The 21046-nt window shown below is 44.9% G+C and overlaps 1 protein-coding gene across 1 annotated transcript; it reads left to right on the top strand.

The window, feature by feature from the left end:
• Window positions 1-13954: 13954 nt before the first annotated feature.
• LOC141128332 (uncharacterized) lies at window positions 13955-19130 on the top strand. The gene is made up of 2 exons (XM_073615570.1): window positions 13955-14949; window positions 15117-19130. The coding sequence occupies exon 2, from the start codon at window positions 15206-15208 to the stop codon at window positions 18791-18793; it is 3588 nt and encodes a 1195-aa protein (XP_073471671.1). The 5' UTR covers window positions 13955-14949; window positions 15117-15205; the 3' UTR covers window positions 18794-19130.
• Window positions 19131-21046: the final 1916 nt, after the last annotated feature.

The raw sequence follows: 21046 nt of genomic DNA on the forward strand, positions 1-21046 counted from the left end.
AATTACAGGCATCTGGAGATATTTGCATATACCTGTACCAGCCTCTGAAACCTTCCTATCATGATCCATACTTTGGCCAGTATGACAAGCAAAACTTTGGCACTTCCTGATGAGCTTATCTTCCCCTTCCTACAGGCTCTTATGGGAACTGATTAAATTATCAGGGATGCTATATAACGGGGTCTCATATTTTGAGAATAAAACATATACCTTTTATGAAACAGACATTTTAAACAAAAAAATATGCATTGATATAAATGACAAATTAAAGTAGAAGTTCATCCAAAACCTAACTAACGCTAAATCTACTCATCTAATCATTCTAAAACAAATCTATCTAACCCTGTAAAGAAGAAATCACTATACTTACCTTTCCTGAAGCCGATTCCATCCAGTTTCCAGCAGCGGATGCTGTGTGCAGGAGAGAACCGACAATGGCTGGGAAATGCCCAGAAATTGCTGTCACCCATCGAGTTACTATGGGGCTTCCGTTGTCGGCTGCCTCTTTTGCAAACGCCTACACACAGAAGCCGCCGCTGACAGCTCAGTTTGGGACTGGATCGCTGGTGGGTGCAGAAAAGGTATGTATACAGATTCCTTCTTTACAGGGCTAGATATATTAATTTTAGAATGTGGCTGCAAATAGGTTTAGAGTTTGTTAGGTTTTGGGTGAACTTCTACTTTAATCAGTGACTGTTACAACAGTGAATGAATATTCGCTGTTGCAACACTGATCCTCCTCCCGGCCAATCGGTAAGTGGGTCTGATACCCGATTAGGCTGAAAGGGCAGGCAATCCTATTGGACGTCTAGGAGGAGGGGAGGAGACTCACGATGGAAGTGAGGAGGAGAAGACACAGGAGCTGCTGCCCGATGCCCTCTGCAGCATGATGCCTGCCGATGCCCCGATCCCTGCTGCTTCCCGATGTGCCCGCCGATGCCCGATCCTTGCCGCTGCCCGATGTGCCCTTCGGTGCCTGATCCCCGCAGCTGCCTGATGTAACCTTTGCTTCTCAGCTCCCCGGCCAGTGCTGACCGTTCCTCCTCTTCAGTATCTGCCCTCATAGCAAGGGCTTGCTATGAAGGGCAGATGTGTGGATGTGCTCCCAATCTGGGCTCTGTCTATCTATAGCTCAGCACACCCCCTGCTCCCTCCTCACTTGTTTTGCTTGACAGCAGCAGGAGCCAATGGAGAGAGAGAGAGAACAGCGATGCTGCTCTCGGGCAAGAGCTGGATCGAGTTCAGGTTTAGGTAAATATTTGGAGGGCTGGGGGGGCTAATCTTGGAAGGTTTTTTTACATTAATGCAGAGAATCCTTTAAGATAAAAAAAACCTTTGGCCTTTACAACCACTTTAAACAAACCCTTGTTCTCACCATAACATTCTTTACTATACATCACCACCATCCTATGCAATAATCTTTTTTGATCATTCCCTCTTCGGAGCCCCCAGCCATGTCATTTTTGTCAAATTTCATTGTGTACAGCACCTGGAGAAATTCACTAATGTTTGATGGTTGTCTCCTGGCTGAAACTCACCCTCTGTGTTCCACTGTGCACATGCCTGCATCAATAAGCAGACATGTCAGTGATGTCTGAAGTAAGGACCTTCTCCTTCAATCAGCACTTTCTGAAGGTTGAATAAAAACCAGCCCATGCAGGCGTGCCTTCGGAGCTGCTGGAAACCATGCTGCTCAGCTGGCTGGCTGTTTGGGCCAGGCATACAAGAAGGAAGAGACACGTGGCAGTGGGCATCTATCTTCTACTTCTATCCTGTTTGGGCACAATGAGGGTGGTATTACTTTTTTTTTTTTTTTTTTTTTAATGGGTTAGTCAATCACTTCTATTCTGTACTGACAGTGATGTTTGCTGTGATTTGGGCAGATGGCCATCTTGTTTAGAAAATGAATTAGAAAACTCTAAGCTAATTTGAACTGACTAACTTAAATTTTAAAAAATAAATCCACAGTAGAAATGGTCTAATTTTTTTTTTGACCCTGGTGGTCAGTCACTCACTTCTGTACTGGCAATAGTGGGAATTGGGCCGCCATCATCTTTTAGCAACTGAGCTGGAAAAGCCTAAAGTAATCTCAATAATTGACAAAAATGTAAAAAATGTATTGTGTGAGAATGGTCAAATCTATTTTGGGGTCACTTATTTACACTATATAGAAATTTCTAGAATGGCCTTTTTTCACCCATTGAGCCGTAATAATCAGATGCTTCTGAAAATGAAATCTCCACCTGGTGTCTGAATATGTTATTTACAAGCAGAAGCCTGGAGCCCTGGAGTATGGAGCTCTACCATCTGGTTGTGAAAAAAAAAAATTGCAATTTTTGCATGCTTAATTGATGAAATGCACTTATTTAATTTTTGCAAATGTATCTAGAGTTTTATGAGAATGTTTTTTTTTTCCCTAGGAATTTGAAAGCTCCAAAAAGTGATGTCCTCCAGCCAGCCCAGCAGCCCTGATCCATTCTTGAAGCCATCCCTAAGTTACCAGTCAGCAACCAAGCTGTAACACAGTGATGTCCTCAAGGAGAATTGCCCTATTCCTGAAGCCATGCCAGAGTCAACATACACCTAGCAAGATCCAACACAGTGATGTCTTCTGATAACAGTGCCCCATCCCTGTTGTAATTCCTTGGTCAAAACTTGCCAAGTATGATGTAACACATAGATGTTCTCTAGACGTTGACAATGTGGAGTCTCTGAGGCAAGCATACCAAATTTTCCTAATTTGAGCCTAAAAATGGGTCACTCCTTAAAGCCTAGTTATGTTAATATTTTTTTTCCTAGAAAGCCTCAAATCTAAAGGCCATCACCAGGTAGTGAGCTAAAAACAGCAAAGAGAAAAAAGTTCCTCACTATCTAACAGTGTTGCGGCCTAGCCTTAGATAAGTACCATTTGCATACATTTGCTACTACTTTAGTAGACATACGTTTTGCAGAGGCATTTCAATTAATGTGTCACGTTTAAAAATCTTTACAAGTGAGAAAAGTGAGGAAGTACACCAAAAGAAAAAATGTAAACTGGTTCACAAAAAAGATTACAGGCTGCTAAAAAAAGAACTGGTTGGAACAGGTCAGCTACTGGTGAGCAAAATTTATGCCTGCAAAAATGTTTTAATATTTCTTCTGCTGCACATTCTGTAATGTCATGTTTGTCCGTGAGAGACCAGGTAACATAATAGACATGTTTAGAGGAAACTATAGGTGGTGACACATGGCAACATGAAAGTGTGATCAATTCAGACTATAGTAAGAGGTCTATGATCCCCAAAAAATTAGAAAGTGGTGTCAGCAGAGGCGCCTGAATGTGAAGGAGAAGCAGAGAAATGGACTCTTCATTGATTTAATATTTATTGCTCCCAGAATAGTATAAAACACCGTTAATGCGTTTTGTGCCACTACATTGGCCACTTCCTCAGGATGAGGCATAAAACACTTTAACCACTTCAGCTCCGGAAAGATTTACCCCCTACCTAAACAAAGACCTTTTTTGCAGTCATGCAATGCTGTACCCAAACAAAACTGACGTCCTTTTTCCCCACAAATAGATCACCCCACAAATTTTCAATCAGATTCAGGTCTGGGCTCTGGCTGGGCCATTCCAAAACTTTAATCTTCTTCTGGTGAAGCTTTTCCTTTGTTGATTTGGATGTATGCTTTGGGTCATTGTCATGCTGAAAGATGAAGTTCCTCTTCATGTACAGCCTGAAGGGTTTGTGCCAATATTGACTGGTATTTGGAACTGTTCATACTTCCCTCTACCTTGACTAAGGCCCCTGTTCCAGCTGAGTAAAAACAGCCCCATGATGCTGCCACTACCATGCTTCACATGTGGGTATGGTGTTCTTTTGGTGATGTGCAGTGTTGTTTTTGCGCCAAACATAATGTTTGGAATTATGGCCAAAAAGTTCAACATTGCTTTCATCAGACCATAACACATTTTCCCACATGCTTTTGGGAGACTTCAGATGTGTTATTGCTAAATTTATCTGGGCTTGGATGTTTTTCTTTGTAAGATTGTTGTCACATGTATCACACAGCCACACAGCCAGTACTTGCCAAATATTCCTGCAGCTCCTTTACTGTTGCTGTAGGCCTCTTGGCAACCCCTGACTAGTTTTCTTCTCATATTTTCATAAATTTTGGAGGGACACCCAGTTCTTGGTAATGTCACTGTTGTGACATATTTTCTCCACTTGATAAGGATTATGTTCCATGGTGTATATATAATGCCTTGGAAATTCCCTTCTCCTGACTGATACCTTTTAACAATGAGATCCCTGTGATGCTTTGGAAGCTCTCTGCGGACCATGGATTTTGCTGTTGGATGCGACTAAGAAGATGTCAGGAAAGACCTACTAGAACAGCTGAACTTTATTTGGGGTTAATTAGAGGCACTTTAAATGATGACAGGTGTATACTGACTCCTATTTAACATGAGTTTGAATGTGATTGCTTAATTTTGAACACAGCTACATCCCCAGTTATAAGAGAGTGTGCAACCACATTATTTTCATTTTTTTTATTTTTACCCCCCTAAAAGATTTGTCTAATTTTTTACATCACAAACGCCTGCCATTTTAACAGGTTGTATAGACTGTATAGGTATTGCACACAGAGCCTTAAATAAAATGGATGAGGTGGAACTTTTACTACTAAGATGTTACAAGTAACAAGAGTAACACCCTCTAGTGCAGTGGTTCTCAACTCCAGTCCTTAGGACCCACCAACAGGCCAGGTTTGCAAGATAGCTGAAATACATCACAGGTGATATCACTTGCTGCTCAGTGATTGCAGTATTCTAGTCTGCAACTCCCCAAGGTAATACTTAAAATCTGGCCTGTTGGTGGGTCCCGAGGACTGGAGTTGAGAACCACTGCTCTAGTGTGTGCTGTGTATATAGTTGAAGTGTAGGAAAATTTGGTCTGACTGAGAGCCAGGTCTGGGTTGAATATGGGTCAGGGCTGAGTGACTCAGGTAGGCTACATGACTCAGAAAGCAGCACCTCTGGTAACTCCCCTGCTCTCTGGAACCTTGGAGAAGCTTCCAGAGGTAAAGGGTGGAACCAAGGAGGATCTGCTTGGAATATTGTTGAGGGCCCCAGTCAATCTCCAGCAAAATGGGCTGTCAGGAGGGAGGCATCTTATAAATACTCATGGGTCATGTCAGCAGGGGCAGTTGGATAGAAGATAGAGAAGGTGTGCTGAGGAGGCTGTTGGTGGCCCTAGAGGGTGCCCCCTAGTTGGGGAAGGGGCGACCTCAGGCCTGGGACTTAGGTGCTGGAGGGAACCTCTACAACACAAAAAGAAATCCTTCCTGGAGGCATGGGAGCAAGGAGAGGACAACAGGTCAAGGAGTTCTCCAGAGGAGTCAGCCAGGTGGGCTGGTGAGTAGGGATGAGCCGAACACCCCCCTGTTTGGTTCGCACCAGAACTTGCGAACAGGCAAAAAATTTGTTCGAACACGCGAACACCGTTAAAGTCTATGGGACACGAACATGAATAATCAAAAGTGCTAATTTTAAAGGCTTATATGCAAGTTATTGTCATAAAAATTGTTTGGGGACCTGGGTCCTGCCCCAGGGGACATGGATCAATGCAAAAATAAGTTTTAAAGACGGACGTTTTTTTCGGGAGCAGTGATTTTAATAATGTTTAAAGTGAAACAATAAAAGTGTAATATCCCTTTAAATTTCGGACCTGGGGGGTGTCTATAGTGTGCCTGTAAAGGGGTGCATATTTCCCGTGTTTAGAACAGTCTGACAGCAAAATGACATTTCAAAGGAAAAAAAGTAATTTAAAAATACTTGCGGCTATTAATGAATTGCCAGTCCGACAATACACATAAAAGTTCATTGATTAAAAACGGCATGGGAATTCCCCACAGGGGAACCCCGAACCAAAATTTAAAAAAAAAAAATGACGTGGGGAGTCCCCCTAAATTCCATACCAGGTCCTTCAGGTCTGGTGTGGATTTTAAGGGGAACCCCGCGCCAAAATGTAAAAAAAAAACAGCGTGGGGTCCCCCCAAAAATCCATACCAGACCCTTATCCGAGCATGCAACCTGGCAGGCCACAGGAAAAGAGGGGGGGACAAGAGAGCGGCCCCCCATCCTGAACCGTACCAGGCCACATGCCCTCAACATTGGGAGGGTGCTTTGGGGTAGCCCCCCAAAACACCTTGTCCCCATGTTGATGGGGACAAGGGCCTCATCCCCACAACCCTTGTTATGAGGGCCTGTGGGCGGGGGGGTTATCGGAATCTGGAAGCCTCCTTTAACAAGGGGACCCCCAGATCCCGGCCCTCCCCTCTGTGTGAAATGGTAAGGGGGTACAAAAGTACCCCTACCATTTCACAAAAAAACTGTCAAATTGTTAAAAATTACAAGAGACAGTTTTTGTCAATTCCTTTATTTAAATGCTTCTTCTTTCTTCTATCTTCTATCTTCTATCTTCCTCCATCTTCTTCTTCTTCTTCTGGTTCTTCTGGTTCTTCCTCGGGTGTTCCCGTCCGGCATCTTCCTCCGCGACGTCTTCTTATCTTCTTCTCCTCGGGCCGCTCCGCATCCATGATGGCATGGAGGGAGGCTCCCGCTGTGTGACGCTTCTCCTCTTCTGACGGTTCTTAAATAATGGGGGCGGAGCCACCCGGTGACCCCGCCCCCTCTGATGCACAGGGACTTGACGGGGACTTCCCTGTGGCATTCCCCGTGACGTCAGAAGGGGCGGGGTTACGTAACGGGTTGCGTGCTCGGATAAGGGTCTAGTATGGATTTTTGGGGGGACCCCACGCCATTTTTTTTGTAAATTTTGGCGTGGGGTTCCCCTTAAAATCCATACCAGACCTTGATTTTGAGGGGGGCCCCACGCCATTTTTTTTTTTTTCATTTTGGCCGGGGTTCCCCTTACTATCCATACCAGACCTGAAGGGCCTGGTATGGAATTTAAGGGGACCCCCCACGTCAATTTTTTTTAAAATTTTGGTTCGGGGTTCCCCTGTGGATAATTTCCATGCCATTTTTATCAATGAACTTTTATGTGTATTGTCGGACTGGCAATTCATTAATAGCCGCAAGTAGTTTTAAATTACTTTTTTTCCTTTGAAATGTCATTTTGCTGTCAGACTGTTCTAAACATGGGAAATATGCACCCCTTTACAGGCACACTATAGACACCCCCCAGGTACGAAATTTAAAGGGATATTACACTTTTATTGTTTCACTTTAAACATTATTAAAATCACTGCTCCCGAAAAAACGGCCGTTTTTAAAACTTTTTTTGCATTGATCTATGTCCCCTGGGGCAGGACCCAGGTCCCCAAACACTTTTTATGACAATACCATGAATATAAGCCTTTAAAATTAGCACTTTTGATTTCTCCCATAGACTTTTAAAGGGTGTTCCGCAGCATTCGAATTTGCCACGAACACCCCAAATTGTTCGCTGTTCGGCAGCCAATGTTCGAGTCGAACATGAGTTCGATTCGAACTCGAAGCTCATCCCTACTGGTGAGTGAGCAGTCTGGGAGGACTGTGGTGTCAGTCGGGGAGGACTGAGTAGAAGTAGCCAGAAGGGCTAGTGAAAGGGGCAGCTGCAGCCAGGTGAGTGCTGGGATCAGTAGCCACAGGGATGTAAGCAGGACATTGACTTTTACTACACATTTAAAGGGGCCTCGGGTTCCTGCCTGTAATGAGCTATCGCTCGCAGATCTGACTGAGAGCTGTGTCAGAATCATTTTTCATCAGTGTGTCAGTGGAGTTCTGCAAGCAAGTGTGCTGGAGAAAGCAGGGTAGTGCATATCGACTGTATATAGGATTCAGGTTGTCCCTGAAGTTGTTTGAAGTCAAGTGGGCATCCCACTCCCCATCCAAGTTTTATCCCCTCAATAAAATAACAAAACAAAGTGCTGGACTGTTTTCTGACTCTGGGAGACTGTGAAAATTTGGTGTGCCTGACCGTACAGGGTGGGGGATCCCATTTCACCTGGAGCTCTTACGCGGGGTGCGCTACACAAATATAGGAGAACAAAGTTAAATCTATGTTGCTCAATATAGGTATTGAAAACAAATTAAAGCAAAAAAAAAATGATCTTGAAAATGTACAACTGCTTAGGCATTTAAGGGTTACAAGGAATGTAATAAGAAATGCAAGAGGCAACCAGTGCAGCTAAAATTTATTCTGAGAAACACATTCCTTCAAGAGCAAAAATAACCCAAACAGTTCTATAAATACTAATATATATCAATAGTTAAATGGCGAGGACTGAACAAGTAGGCCACATAAATGAAAAAACATGGTACTTTGGTCACAAATGACACAGATATAGGTTAATGCATTAAACACATTTTTTTCTTCAGTTTATACACACAGAATAGAAGGATATCTTAGATGGAAGATAAGTGCCAATGTAAAAGTAACGCCATTGTAGTTGTCAAAAAATGGTATCTGAAACAGACTCGAAAAGCTGATATCCCTTGAGTTAGTTTATATAGTTTTAGAGCAGGTGTCGGCAACCCCTGGCATGCGTGCCATACATGGCATGCCGCCACATTCATGACGGCAAATGAAGGAAGCCTGGGACATCCAACTCCCACCCACACATCAAGAAAGCCGGCCTGCGGCTGGGTTCACACAAGAGAGCATGGCAGGTCCCCCCCACCTCAATTCTGCCCACCTAAATCTGCTTGCTTTTATTGGGCAGTGTTGAGCATGGTCGGATCTAGGGAAGGATGCACCTCCAAGTGGATGCTGTGCCTGACCCTGTGAGAAAATCCCCCCATCCCAGGACTGCACACAGTTTGGGCACAGTATGTGCAGCAGAGCTCCTCGTCCCTGCACAGCACATACCTGAGAGCAGCATTTCTTACAGACAGGCCCATCTGTACAGTGTGTCACTGCTTACTATGTTGCATTTCTGACCTGTGAAATCCCCAAATCGGAACAGCAGCACAGCGGCAGTAGCCAGCTACTTACTGTATAGATGGAGCCTGTTCCTAAACCTATGCCCTGATGAGCCCTGTTCTCTGCCCTGCTGACCCCGATCCTCCATCCTGCTGGCCCCTGTCCTCTGCCCTGCTGGCCCCTGTCCTCTGCCCTTCTGGGCTCTGTCTTCTGCCTCGCTGGCCACTGTCCTATGCTCTGATGGCCCCTGTACAATGCCATGCTGAGCCCTGTCCCCTGCCCTGCTGACCTCTACACAGCCCTGCTGACCCCTTGTACACCGACTAAAAATGAATGGCTTCTATACACTACCCTACAAACTGCTGACCCTATCTTCTGCTTCCCTGACATTTTTTTTTCTGCACCCCCACATCACACAGGCTAGATCCAGCCCTGATGTTGAGTTTGATGCCACAGGCTCCCTGCTCTTGTTTTGGACTGGTAATTACCAAGCATTTGGGAACTAGTAATTTAAAGGTGCAGGAATTGGGACTGATTTGAGGTCTAATGGTGCAGGCATCAGGACTGGCCTGAGGTGTGAAGGTATATGCATTGAGGTGATCTGAGGTGTGTAGGTGCAGGAATTGGGGTCATCTGAGGTGTAAAGGTACATGCATTGGGACTTATTTGAGATCTGAAGGTGCAGAAATTGGGGTGATCTGATGTGCGAAGTTTCAAGAATTAGGGTGATCATTTTGGAGCTCTATCAGTACCCTACCTTAGCCTTAATTGATAAAATCTGGTGTTATACCAGATACACTATCCTACAAACTGCTGACCCTATCCTCTGCCCTGCTGACCTCCTATCCTCTGCCTCCCTGACATTTTTTTCTGCACCCCCACATCACACAGGCTAGATCCAGCCCTGATGTTGAGTTTGATGCCACAGGCTCCCTGCTCTTGTTTTGGACTGGTAATTACCAAGCTTTTGGGAACTACTAATATAAAGGTGCAGAAATTGGGACTGATTTGAGGTCTCATGGTGCAGGGATCGGGACTGGCCTGATGTGTGAATGCATTGGGGTGATCTGAGATGTGAAGGTGCAAGAACTGAGCTGATCTGAGGCATGAAGGTGCAGGAATTGGGGGTCATCTGAGGTGTAAAGGTACATGCACTGGGACTTATTTGAGTTCTGAAGGTGCAGAAATTGAGGTGATCTGATGTGTGAAGTTTCAAGAATTAGGGTGATCATTTTGGAGCTCTATCAGTATCCTACCTTAGCCTTAATTGATAAAATCTGGTGTAAAGCTAAACAACATTTCAACTATTTTAGTTTTACCACTTTCATTTGCATTTCTAACAATAGTAACTACTCTGGACTGCAGAAACTGCAGGGATGTACTACCTGGTATGGTCTTAACTACATTCCACAACTTTACCATGGTCAACTATTGAAGGACTTCCAGACTCTGAGAGAGGAATATGGTTTACCAAATCGCATATTCTAACAATACTTACAACTCAGGCATGCTTTTTCCTCCCAATCCAGGTCGTCTACTTGGGTATTAGTTGAACCTACAATACTTACACAACTTATAACTTCATCCTCTAGAAAAGGACACATCTTGTCCTTATATAGTTCCCTCATGTCTCAAGTTTCTAAAGCCATGTCTCTCAAATGTAGAACTCGGTCAGAGGACTTACGGCATATCTCAGATGAGGAATGGTCCACTATACTTGACAATGTACAGTATCTCACAAAAGTGAGTACAACCCCTCACGTTTTTGTAAATATTTTATTATATCTTTTCATGTGACAACACTGAAGAATGTCTAAACCGCTGGCAACAAAAGTGAGTACACCCCCAAAGTGAAAATATCCAAATTGGGCCCAAAGTGTCAATATTTTGTGTGGCCACCATTATTTTCCAGCACTGTTTTAACCCTCTTGGGTATGGAGTTCACCAGAGCTTTACAGGTTGCCACTGGAGTCCTCGTCTACTCCTCCATGATGACATCATGGAGCTGGTGGATGTTAGAGACCTTGTGCTCCTCCACCTTCCGTTTGAGGATGCCCCACAGATGCTCAATAGGGTTGAGGTCTGGGGACATGCTTAGCCAGTCCATCACCTTTACCCTCAGCTTCTTTTGCAAGGCAGTGGTCGTCTTGGAGGTGTGTTTGGGGTCGTTATCATGTTGGAATACTGCCCTGCTGCCCAGTCTCCGAAGGGAGGGGATCGTGCTTTGCTTCAGTCTGTCACAGTACATGTTGGCATTCATGGTTCCCACAATGAACTGTAGCTTGCCAGCACTCATGCAGCCCCAGACCATGACACTCCCACCACCATGCTTGACTGTAGGTAAGACACTCTTGTCTTTGTACTCCTCACCTGATTTCCGCCACACACGCTTGACACCATCTAAACCAAATAAGTTTATCTTGGTCTCCTCAGACCATGGGAAATGATTCCAGTAATCCATGTCCTTTGTCTGCTTGTCTTCAGCAAAGTGTTTGTGGGCTTTCTTGTGCATCATCTTTAGAATGTGGGCTGAGGACTGACAGGCTGACCCCCCACCCCTACAACCTCTGCAGCAATGCTGACAGCAATCATACGTCTATATTCCAAAGGCAACCTCTAGATATGATGCTGAGCACATGCACTCAACTTCTTTGGTTGACCATGCCGAGGCCTGTTCTGAGTGGAACCTGTCCTGTTAAACTGCTGTATGGTGTTGGTCACCGTGCTGCAGCTCAGTTTCAGGGTCTTGGCAATCTTCTCATAGCCTAGGCCATCTTTATGTAGAGCAACAATTCTTTTGTTCAGATCCTCAGAGAGTTCTTTACCATGAGGTGCCACGTTGAACTACCAGTGACCAGTATGAGAGAGTGAGAGTGATAACACCAAATTTAATACACCTGCTCCCCATTCACACCTAAGACCTTGTAACACTAACAAGTTACATGACACCTGGCTAATTGGGCCCAATTTTAAGATTTTCACTTAGGGGTGTACTAATGTTTAGACATTAATGGCTGTGTGTTGGGTTATTTTGAGGGGACAGCAAATTTACACTGTTATACAAGCTGTACACTCACTACTTTACATTGTAGCAAAGTGTAATTTCTTCAGTGTTGTCACATGAAAAGATATAATAAAACATTTACAAAAATGTGAGGGGTGTACTCACTTTTGTGAGATACTGTACCTACAGTTTCACTGTCACCAGCCCAGAAGCTCACTCAGCTTTGAATCATACACTGCACCTATCATACTCAACTAAACTATATGCTTGGCATAGAAGGAATACTCCCTATGCCTGAGATGTAAGGTGAACAATGGCACCCTTCTTAATATGCTATGGAAGTGTCCAAAATTGATGAGATACTGGACAAAGGTGATCGGATCTTTTAACAGAATATGGAATCTTACTCTTACACTAGATCCTAAACTCTGTTTACTGGGTTGGTTAAACGAGGAACTGTATACACCACACACATACATACTGTAGCTATCATTAGAGTCCTATTCATTGCTTGGAAACTTATAGCTCAGAAATGGTTTTCTACAACACCCCCTCCCATAAAGAATGGGTTACCGCTGTCAATGCGGCTCTGCTAAGGGAAAAATTAGTTTACCAACATAGAGGTAGACCAACAAATGTGAACATATATGGGGTGCCTAGCTGGGTACTCCTGGATTGGTTCCATTTCAATTATTTCACGATAGAATTCTTAGTGGAGGAGTTTCCTCTGGTTTGGCGTAACACTACTATAGGAGAAATGGTTCAATTGAATCTGGGATGCTAATCCTTAGTAGATTTCTCAACTTCATAATGTAATACAACCATACATACGGTGCCTTGATATACAGAGGCTGATTGTATGGTTTTTCATTTTTTAAATTGTTTCTTAAGGTATACAGTAGTTTGACACAGTGTAAGTGTTTTTTTATAGGGTTTACAAGCTCTATCTTTTTGCTCTCCTCTTCTTTTTGTTTTTGGAGAAAAAGGGAAAAGAAAGAAGGATTGAGGTTTACATGCATGTCACCTTCACTTCTGGAGATCTGGATATTAACTATCTTCCTTTACCTCACTTTTTGTTGCTTTGAGCATGAAGTACTTAGCACTAATTACAAATCTGCATGTCAATCATATCTTTATTGCACATTGTTGTATTACAACTATATTGTTTGTCATGTATAACCCTGTGAACGTGTATGGTCCCTCAACCTGTTGTTTTGTTTGTATGTAAAATGTTAATAAAAATTATCGGTTTCAAAAAACGAATTATAGTGATCTGAGGTGTGAAGGTGCAGGAATTGGGCTTATTTGAGATCTGAAGGTGCAGAAATAATGCCTCATTTTAGGTGTGAAGGTGCAGAAATTAAGATGATCTGAGGTGTGAAGGTACAGGAATAGAGACAGACCTGAGGTCTAATGGTGCAGGAATTTGGATTGATCTGGGGTGTAAAGGTGCAAACAATGGGGTGGTCTGAGATGTGAAGGTACATGCATTGGTGTGATCTAAAGTGTGAAGGTGCAGGAATCGGGATCATCTGAGCTGTGAAGTTGCAGAAATTGTGTGTTGCCATGGCTATTGGTAGTGATTTTATAGAAATAATATGGAGTGAGATTTTAAGACCATGTGTTTTTAAAGAAGCCAGGCTCCCCCCATTGATATGTAAATAAACCAGTTGAATGGGTTTTGGAACTGAGCAGAGGACAGGATGTGATGTGTACATGAAGTTGTAGGGGGGGGCTTAGGATTTTGAAAAAGCATGTGGTGAGATAAAGGGTGTTTAGATAGTCAATGGATGTCTGTTGTAAGGGAGCTGGCTAGTAGGGATGAGCTTGATGTTTGGGTCGATGTTTGATGTTTGGGTCGAACATAAGTTCGACTCGAACATCGGGTGTTCGCAGAAGAGTGAACATTATTGGTGTTCTTGGTGTGGACAGAGAGATAGCTTGATTTAGATTAAGCAGGCAGGTTATTCAGTTAGTGGCAGTGTATTTGATATATATATATATATATATATTGTGGCAGAGCAAGGCTCTGTCCCTATGGAAATGGGGTTAAAGTAGACACAGAGTCTGCATATTGGCTGAGTGCAGAGCTACAGAGTGTAAATTTGAAATGGAGAAAACTGCTCTGGCAGTTTTCTCCAGGTTTTGCTAGTTCCTTATGGGGCTCTGTAATTTGGAGATCCTTCAGAGTCTTGGGTGGGACGGGATCTCCAACCCTGTGTCCGGGTCTTGTGGACAGCCAGCAGGGTGTGTGCCCAGGTGCACACAGCCCATATAACGAGGGACTGGTGAGAGCAGAAAGGGTGGAGGAAGGTGAAGTTGGAGCAGTGGCTGCTAGTAAGTGTCTCTGTGTGAGAACAGATGCTGTGTGCGTTGAAGGGCTTCAAAGCTATGTGCGTCCAAGGAGCCAGATGCTGTGTGCGTTGAAGGGCTTCAAAGCTATGTGCGTCCAAGGAGCCAGATGCTGTGTGCGTTGAAGGGCTTCAAAGCTGTGTGCGTCCAGGGAGCCAGAAGCTGTGTGCATTGAAGGGCTGTAAAGCTGTGTGCGTCAAAGGAGCCAGAAGCTGTGTGCATTGAAGCTCTTGAAACTGTGTGTGACCAAGGAGCCTAAGACTGTGTGCATCCAAGCAGCTTGTTTGAGGGGCCTGTTCCCTATAGCAGCAATACTGCTGAAGAGTAGCCAGGTGGGCTAGCATTTTCATTTGGATTTTCTATTGTATTTACTTGCTGAAGCTTGGACCCCTGCGTGGGATTCCTGGATGGACTTTTGTTGTTTTTTCCTTTAATAAACGTGGGCTACCAGGCCCTTAACTATAAATGCCTCTCTGATGTGGACTCACTGCACTAAAACGCATCTATCCACTTGAGCTGAACAATCCCCAATGTCACAAGTGGTGCTCGAATGCGGGCATGTAGACGGTTGAATCTAGGTCCTTGCTCCATGGTGAGTCGCATCAGGAACTACTGCTAGCTGTGTGTGGCAGCCAGGCGAACAGCATTGCACAGAAGTTTGATGGACTGTGTTGCATGCAGGTTGTGTACCTGTGAAAGGAGAATCGCATAATTTTTCTCTTTGTGTTGCATGCAGGTTGTGTACCTGTGAAAGGAGAATCACATATTTTTTCTCTCTGTGTTGCATGCAGGTTGTGTACCTGTGAAAAGAGAATCGCATATTTTTTCTCTCTCTGTGTTGCATGCAGGTTGTGTACCTGTGAAAGGAGAATCACATATTTTTTTTCTCTTTGCTGTGAAGTGTGTTGCAAGTTGCTGTGTGTGTAAGACAGCAAGCATGGGGCGTTCCAAACAGAAAAAGGAAGCAATCCTTGCTGAAGCAAGGGAAAGGGTTCTATGGCTAGAGGGTATTTCACCACATGCCCCAGCCACGCCAGAGAATTTTTCCAAGTGTGAAATTTCTGTGACCTGGGGTAAATTAATCATGTCATCCCCAGTTGAAAAGGAAGTGAAAGAAGTTTCCCCTGGCAACAGGAAGCCAGGTGGACAACAGCGTGTGAAAAAGAGGAATATGGTCATCTGTGGAAGCAATGTCCAGGCCAACAGGGATGTCGGGGATCCAAGGAGTCTGTCTGCTGATGGTCATGACCAGTGGTATCCCTTGGCAACAGAGAGCCAGTCATCAAGGAGATTCCAAGAAAGTAAAGTTCAGCTACCAGTACCGTGCTTGGAATGTGGTCAAGTGGGGCATGGAATTTTTACTTGCCCAAGGTTCTGGAACAACGCTGAAGAGTCTGGAAAGGCTGCAGTGTCGTCCTGTGGCCACCCAGAGGAAGTAGCTGGTATGGATGCAGCTGAGAGACAGCGCACTCAAGTGAAGGGTATGATGCCAGCCACTGAAAATGGTAAGACTGTTTCAGTTTGTGGGACTGAACCTAGTGACATGGGAGTGTGTCCAGCGGGAAGATCCGCAGTGCAAATGGACATAGACTTGCTGCAGTGTGCTAACCGGAGTAGTGGAGAGGCACATGGTGAAGACCAGCTGACAGCAAGGTTAAAGACTCAAATGAACATGGGGACTATGCATGTGCCTGCTATAATCCAGCAGAGTGCTGGAGAGGTTAAACTAGGGGTGACCAAAACTGTTCTTGTGCCATGTTCCCTAGTGACAGGTGCTGCAGAGTTGCCCAGGGAAACTTCAGAGGAGCTTGCAGTGATGGAGCAGAGAGTTTCCCAGGTCAGCTATGGAGCTGCCCAAGGAGGAAAGAGTTCCCCTTTAAAGATAGAGGGTGATGTGAGGAGAGGCTCACAGGCTGTGGTTGGTAATAGACAATCCACAAAAGTAGCAGTTATGTCTATACGTAATGAAAATTCAGATGGTTATGCTGACAAATGTGTTACTGTTGGCAAATGTGATGGTATTGGTGATAATGACATTGAAAAATGTGTTCCCTTTAATGTCATGTCTGAAAATGTTGCAAATGTGTTCACTGACAATGATCGGAGTAGGATATCTCCCGTGACAACCAGAAGCGCAGGCTTGTCCATGGAAGTCTCATGGGGTCTCCATGTGTTGGAGCCAGAGGTGTTCCAGGATGGCTGTGGTGCTACTCTGGTGAAGCAAAGGAAGACTGAGTCACACAGTGAGAGTGTGCGGGCGCAGCCCCACAACCCTAAGTGTAACCCAGTTGTCAAGGGGTTAATTCAGCCTGCAAAAGCTGAAAGTGCAGAGCTGTGTGTGTCAGTAGCGCCCCCAGAGCAGGTAGGGCAAAAGCATGTATTACAGCCTACCTTGTCAGATGATGTGTCAACCCAAGGGGATATGTATAGAAATGACACAGGTGATGTTTTGGCTAGTGAATCCCAGGTTCCTGTGGGGCCTTCTAGAGTAAGTGATGGAACCACAATAGACTGGGATAATTGGTATGAGAATGCAATCGCAATATTAAATAATGTGGTGGACATAACACCTGCTATGCCCAATGGAGGGATTGCAGATCGGCTGGTGCTCAAGGACACGTTTGTCCCTGTGAAGGTTATTGCCCTCCAGTCTGAAGGAACTGTTCAGGGTGCTGGCATAGCAGATGTGTTGTCCACAGCCCAACAGCTCGGATGTCAAGGTGACAATGTGACTTGTAATGACCTGCAGTGGCTCACTGACACTGGTGCAGAAGGGTTAAGTGTGAGACATGTGTCTGACAGCGCTCCAGGGGAGCAACAGGCTGTGATGAGGGGTACCTCCAAGGAGGTGGAGGTCTCTTCAAATGTCTCAAACTCAAAAGCTGCAGTGGATGAGCCCCTCCATGTCTTGGACAGGGAAAAAGACCTTAGAAAGGTCTGGTATTTAGACATGGGATGTTTAGAGATGACAGAGACCTTATTTGAAATGCTGGAGTTGGTAAAAACGCACTCATTGTACACTTGGGTGTCTCCACCGCAGTCGGACCAGGTGGTGCTGCGTAGTACCAATGGGTGGAGCCAGGTGGTACAGACTGTGCTGGGAAGTCTTGATCTACAATGGTATTGGTGGGGCCAATGCTTATTAACAGTGTGGCAAATAGTCTTAAGGTTCTCTGAGAGGGTGCTCCCAGTTACTGAGTGGTATGGAAGGCGCCCAGGAGAACTGTTGGAGACATCAAAGGTCTCTCCGGCTGGTGTAGTGACTATAAACATCTCTGCTGGTGTGGTCCGAGGTGCGGCTGAGCTGTGGTCAATAGAGGGCGTGGATACTGTCTCACCCGCTGAACCTCATGAGAAGGTAGGGCCCAAAATAGACGCAGCACTAGCAGAGATGCTTTCTATCACTCAGAAAGTGGTACAACTTAAAGTACCCGGAGACACTGTAAAGGAAAGTGCTAATGTTGGTTGCTGCAAAAATGTAATGTGTACATCAGAAAGAAGTAGTTTGTGCTTGGATCAGTGTCATTTGTTAGATCAGTTACCCATGGAGTGTTGGACAACAGGTGAGGTGAAGCTGTGCTATGGACCCTTGGGGTGTAATCGCTTGCCTGTGTTTTGTCCCTCCTCAGGTCTGGTCCTAACAAGTACTGAGATAGATGGCACTGATTGTGTTCGACAGGATGTCATTGAAATGTATGATCTGCTAATGTTTGGTGCTGTTAAAATTGATGTGGTTGCCGTGGGTAACCAGAGAGAGTTTTTTGAACCTGAAAGACCTGTGGTGAAAGATAAAACTGACGTCTGTAAGCTGAAAGGTAGGATCAGGGAAGGCAGAGTTCTCCCAAGAGAGGAGAGTATGCTCAGGAACCCCAAGAGAAGAAAGGGAAGGCAGAGTATAAGGAATTATAGGACCCTGTCAAGATCCAAGGTGGGACGTACCTGGAAGCACACCCGAAAAAAGGGTTGGGCCTACGTGGCTAATGGCCAGCACAGAGGTGTCCCAACTGCTATGGTGGGTGCAGGTGTTTCTCCCTCCGGATCGAAACAAGAGGGGGGGGTATGTGGCAGAGCAAGGCTCTGTCCCTATGGAAATGGGGTTAAAGTAGACACAGAGTCTGCATATTGGCTGAGTGCAGAGCTACAGAGTGTAAATTTGAAATGGAGAAAACTGCTCTGGCAGTTTTCTCCAGGTTTTGCTAGTTCCTTATGGGGCTCTGTAATTTGGAGATCCTTCAGAGTCTTGGGTGGGACGGGATCTCCAACCCTGTGTCCGGGTCTTGTGGACAGCCAGCAGGGTGTGTGCCCAGGTGCACACAGCCCATATAACGAGGGACTGGTGAGAGCAGAAAGGGTGGAGGAAGGTGAAGTTGGAGCAGTGGCTGCTAGTAAGTGTCTCTGTGTGAGAACAGATGCTGTGTGCGTTGAAGGGCTTCAAAGCTATGTGCGTCCAAGGAGCCAGATGCTGTGTGCGTTGAAGGGCTTCAAAGCTATGTGCGTCCAAGGAGCCAGATGCTGTGTGCGTTGAAGGGCTTCAAAGCTGTGTGCGTCCAGGGAGCCAGAAGCTGTGTGCATTGAAGGGCTGTAAAGCTGTGTGCGTCAAAGGAGCCAGAAGCTGTGTGCATTGAAGCTCTTGAAACTGTGTGTGACCAAGGAGCCTAAGACTGTGTGCATCCAAGCAGCTTGTTTGAGGGGCCTGTTCCCTATAGCAGCAATACTGCTGAAGAGTAGCCAGGTGGGCTAGCATTTTCATTTGGATTTTCTATTGTATTTACTTGCTGAAGCTTGGACCCCTGCGTGGGATTCCTGGATGGACTTTTGTTGTTTTTTCCTTTAATAAACGTGGGCTACCAGGCCCTTAACTATAAATGCCTCTCTGATGTGGACTCACTGCACTAAAACGCATCTATCCACTTGAGCTGAACAATCCCCAATGTCACAATATATATATATATATATATATATATATATATATATATATATATATATATATATATATATATATATATATATATATATATACTGTATACTCTGCATTTAGCATAGACTATATATTCAGTGTTTACTCTATATTCAGTCAGTGTAGGCAGTTTATTACTATATTATATATATATATATATATATATATATATATATATATATATATATATATATATATATATATATATATATATATATATATATATATATATATATATATAAAATATATTCTGCAACCAGTGTAGCCTATATCTACAGTCCATACTGTGGTGTACTGTTTCTTATACACTTCAGGCGGGGTACACAGTGTGTACAGTGTTTACTACACGTCTGGTGGTGTACACAGTATCTAATACAGTGTGTACAGTTTCTACTACACTTCTGGTGGTGTACACAGTACACAATACAATACAGCCATAGTACAGTTGTTAATACAGTGCAAGCGGTGTACACAGTATCTAATACAGTGTGTACAGTTTCTACTACACTTCTGGTGGTGTACACAGTACACAATACAGTGCAGCCATAGTACAGTTGCTAATACAATGCAGGCGGTGTACACAATATCTAATACAGTGTAGTGTGGTGTTGCAAAACAAAATATACATCATGTCCGGAAGGCCACCAAGGAGAGGCAGACACTCACAGGCCACTAAAAGAGGGCAATCAGCCTCTGTGTCCACAGTCAACAGTGCTGGTCGTGGACATAATGCATCCTCTGCAGGTGGCCGCGGGGCACGCTTGTCCTTTTTTTCTGCTGCTGGCCGTGTTATTGAGCCAGAACATGCAGAAGAGTTGGAGTGGATAACAAAGCCGTCCTCATCCTCTGTCACCCAGGCTCAGAGTAGTTTGCCTTCCAACGCAGCTGCCAAAGCAGCCTATTCCAATGGCTCCTTGTCCACAATCACTCCTTTTGTTGCCCCACCATCATGCATAGAGGAGTCCCCAGAATTATTCGACCACAGTGTCGGGTACATGCTGCTGGAGGATGCACAGTGATTTTAAGGCTCCGATGTTGGTTCTCAGATTGAGGAAGCGAGTAACGGGAGCCTAGAGAGAGGGGGTGCCCAAGAAGGACAAGAAACTGGCAGTCATATTCCCCCAGCTGCAGCATACTGCCAAGTATGCTCAAGTGACAAGGAGGGAGGGGATGATGAGGTCACTGACTGTACTTGGGTGCCTGAGAGAAGAGAGGAGGAGGAGGAGGAGGAGGAGGCACAACTCCAACGAGGCAGGATGTCCTCTAGGGGGCAGCTTAAGGGTAGCTACCCTATTTCATCACACAGCAGAGCTCCACAAGTGCAGGGTGCTGCTGACTCCCTTCTGACTTTTAAAAGTTCCTTGGTGTGGGCCTTTTTCGACACGTGTGCAGCAGATCGCACCGTTGCTGTTTGCAACCTATGTCTGAAGCGGATTAAGAGTGGCCAGAACAGCAGCCACTTGGGCACCACATGCTTGACCAGACATATGACGACCTGCCATGCAGTCTGTTGGCAACAGCACTCGAAAGACCCACATCAAAGAAAAAGGCGGACTTCTCCTTGCTCCTCATCTGGGATCTCCAACCCTACTATACCTCCAGTCCTCTCAAAAACCTGCACTAATAGGAATGAAGGTATAGCAATAGGTGTCCCAAGTACTTGCAGCCAATCTGGAATATGCTGTACCTCAGTGGCAGGTTCCAAAACACCTTTTTTTTTAACAGGAGGCCATTCTGGCTCTCTACCTGCATGTGGAAGGCAATGTTTTGGCCTCGTTGGACAGGGCGGTCAGCAATAAGATTTATATTACCACTGACTCA

Source organism: Aquarana catesbeiana, linkage group LG02 (genome assembly GCF_042186555.1).
Source record: "Aquarana catesbeiana isolate 2022-GZ linkage group LG02, ASM4218655v1, whole genome shotgun sequence".
Lineage (NCBI taxonomy): Eukaryota > Metazoa > Chordata > Amphibia > Anura > Ranidae > Aquarana > Aquarana catesbeiana.

Excerpts from the sequence above, each read along its gene's own strand:
- LOC141128332 (XM_073615570.1), top strand. The coding sequence starts at position 15,206 with ATGGGGCGTTCCAAACAGAAAAAGGAAGCAATCCTTGCTGAAGCAAGG.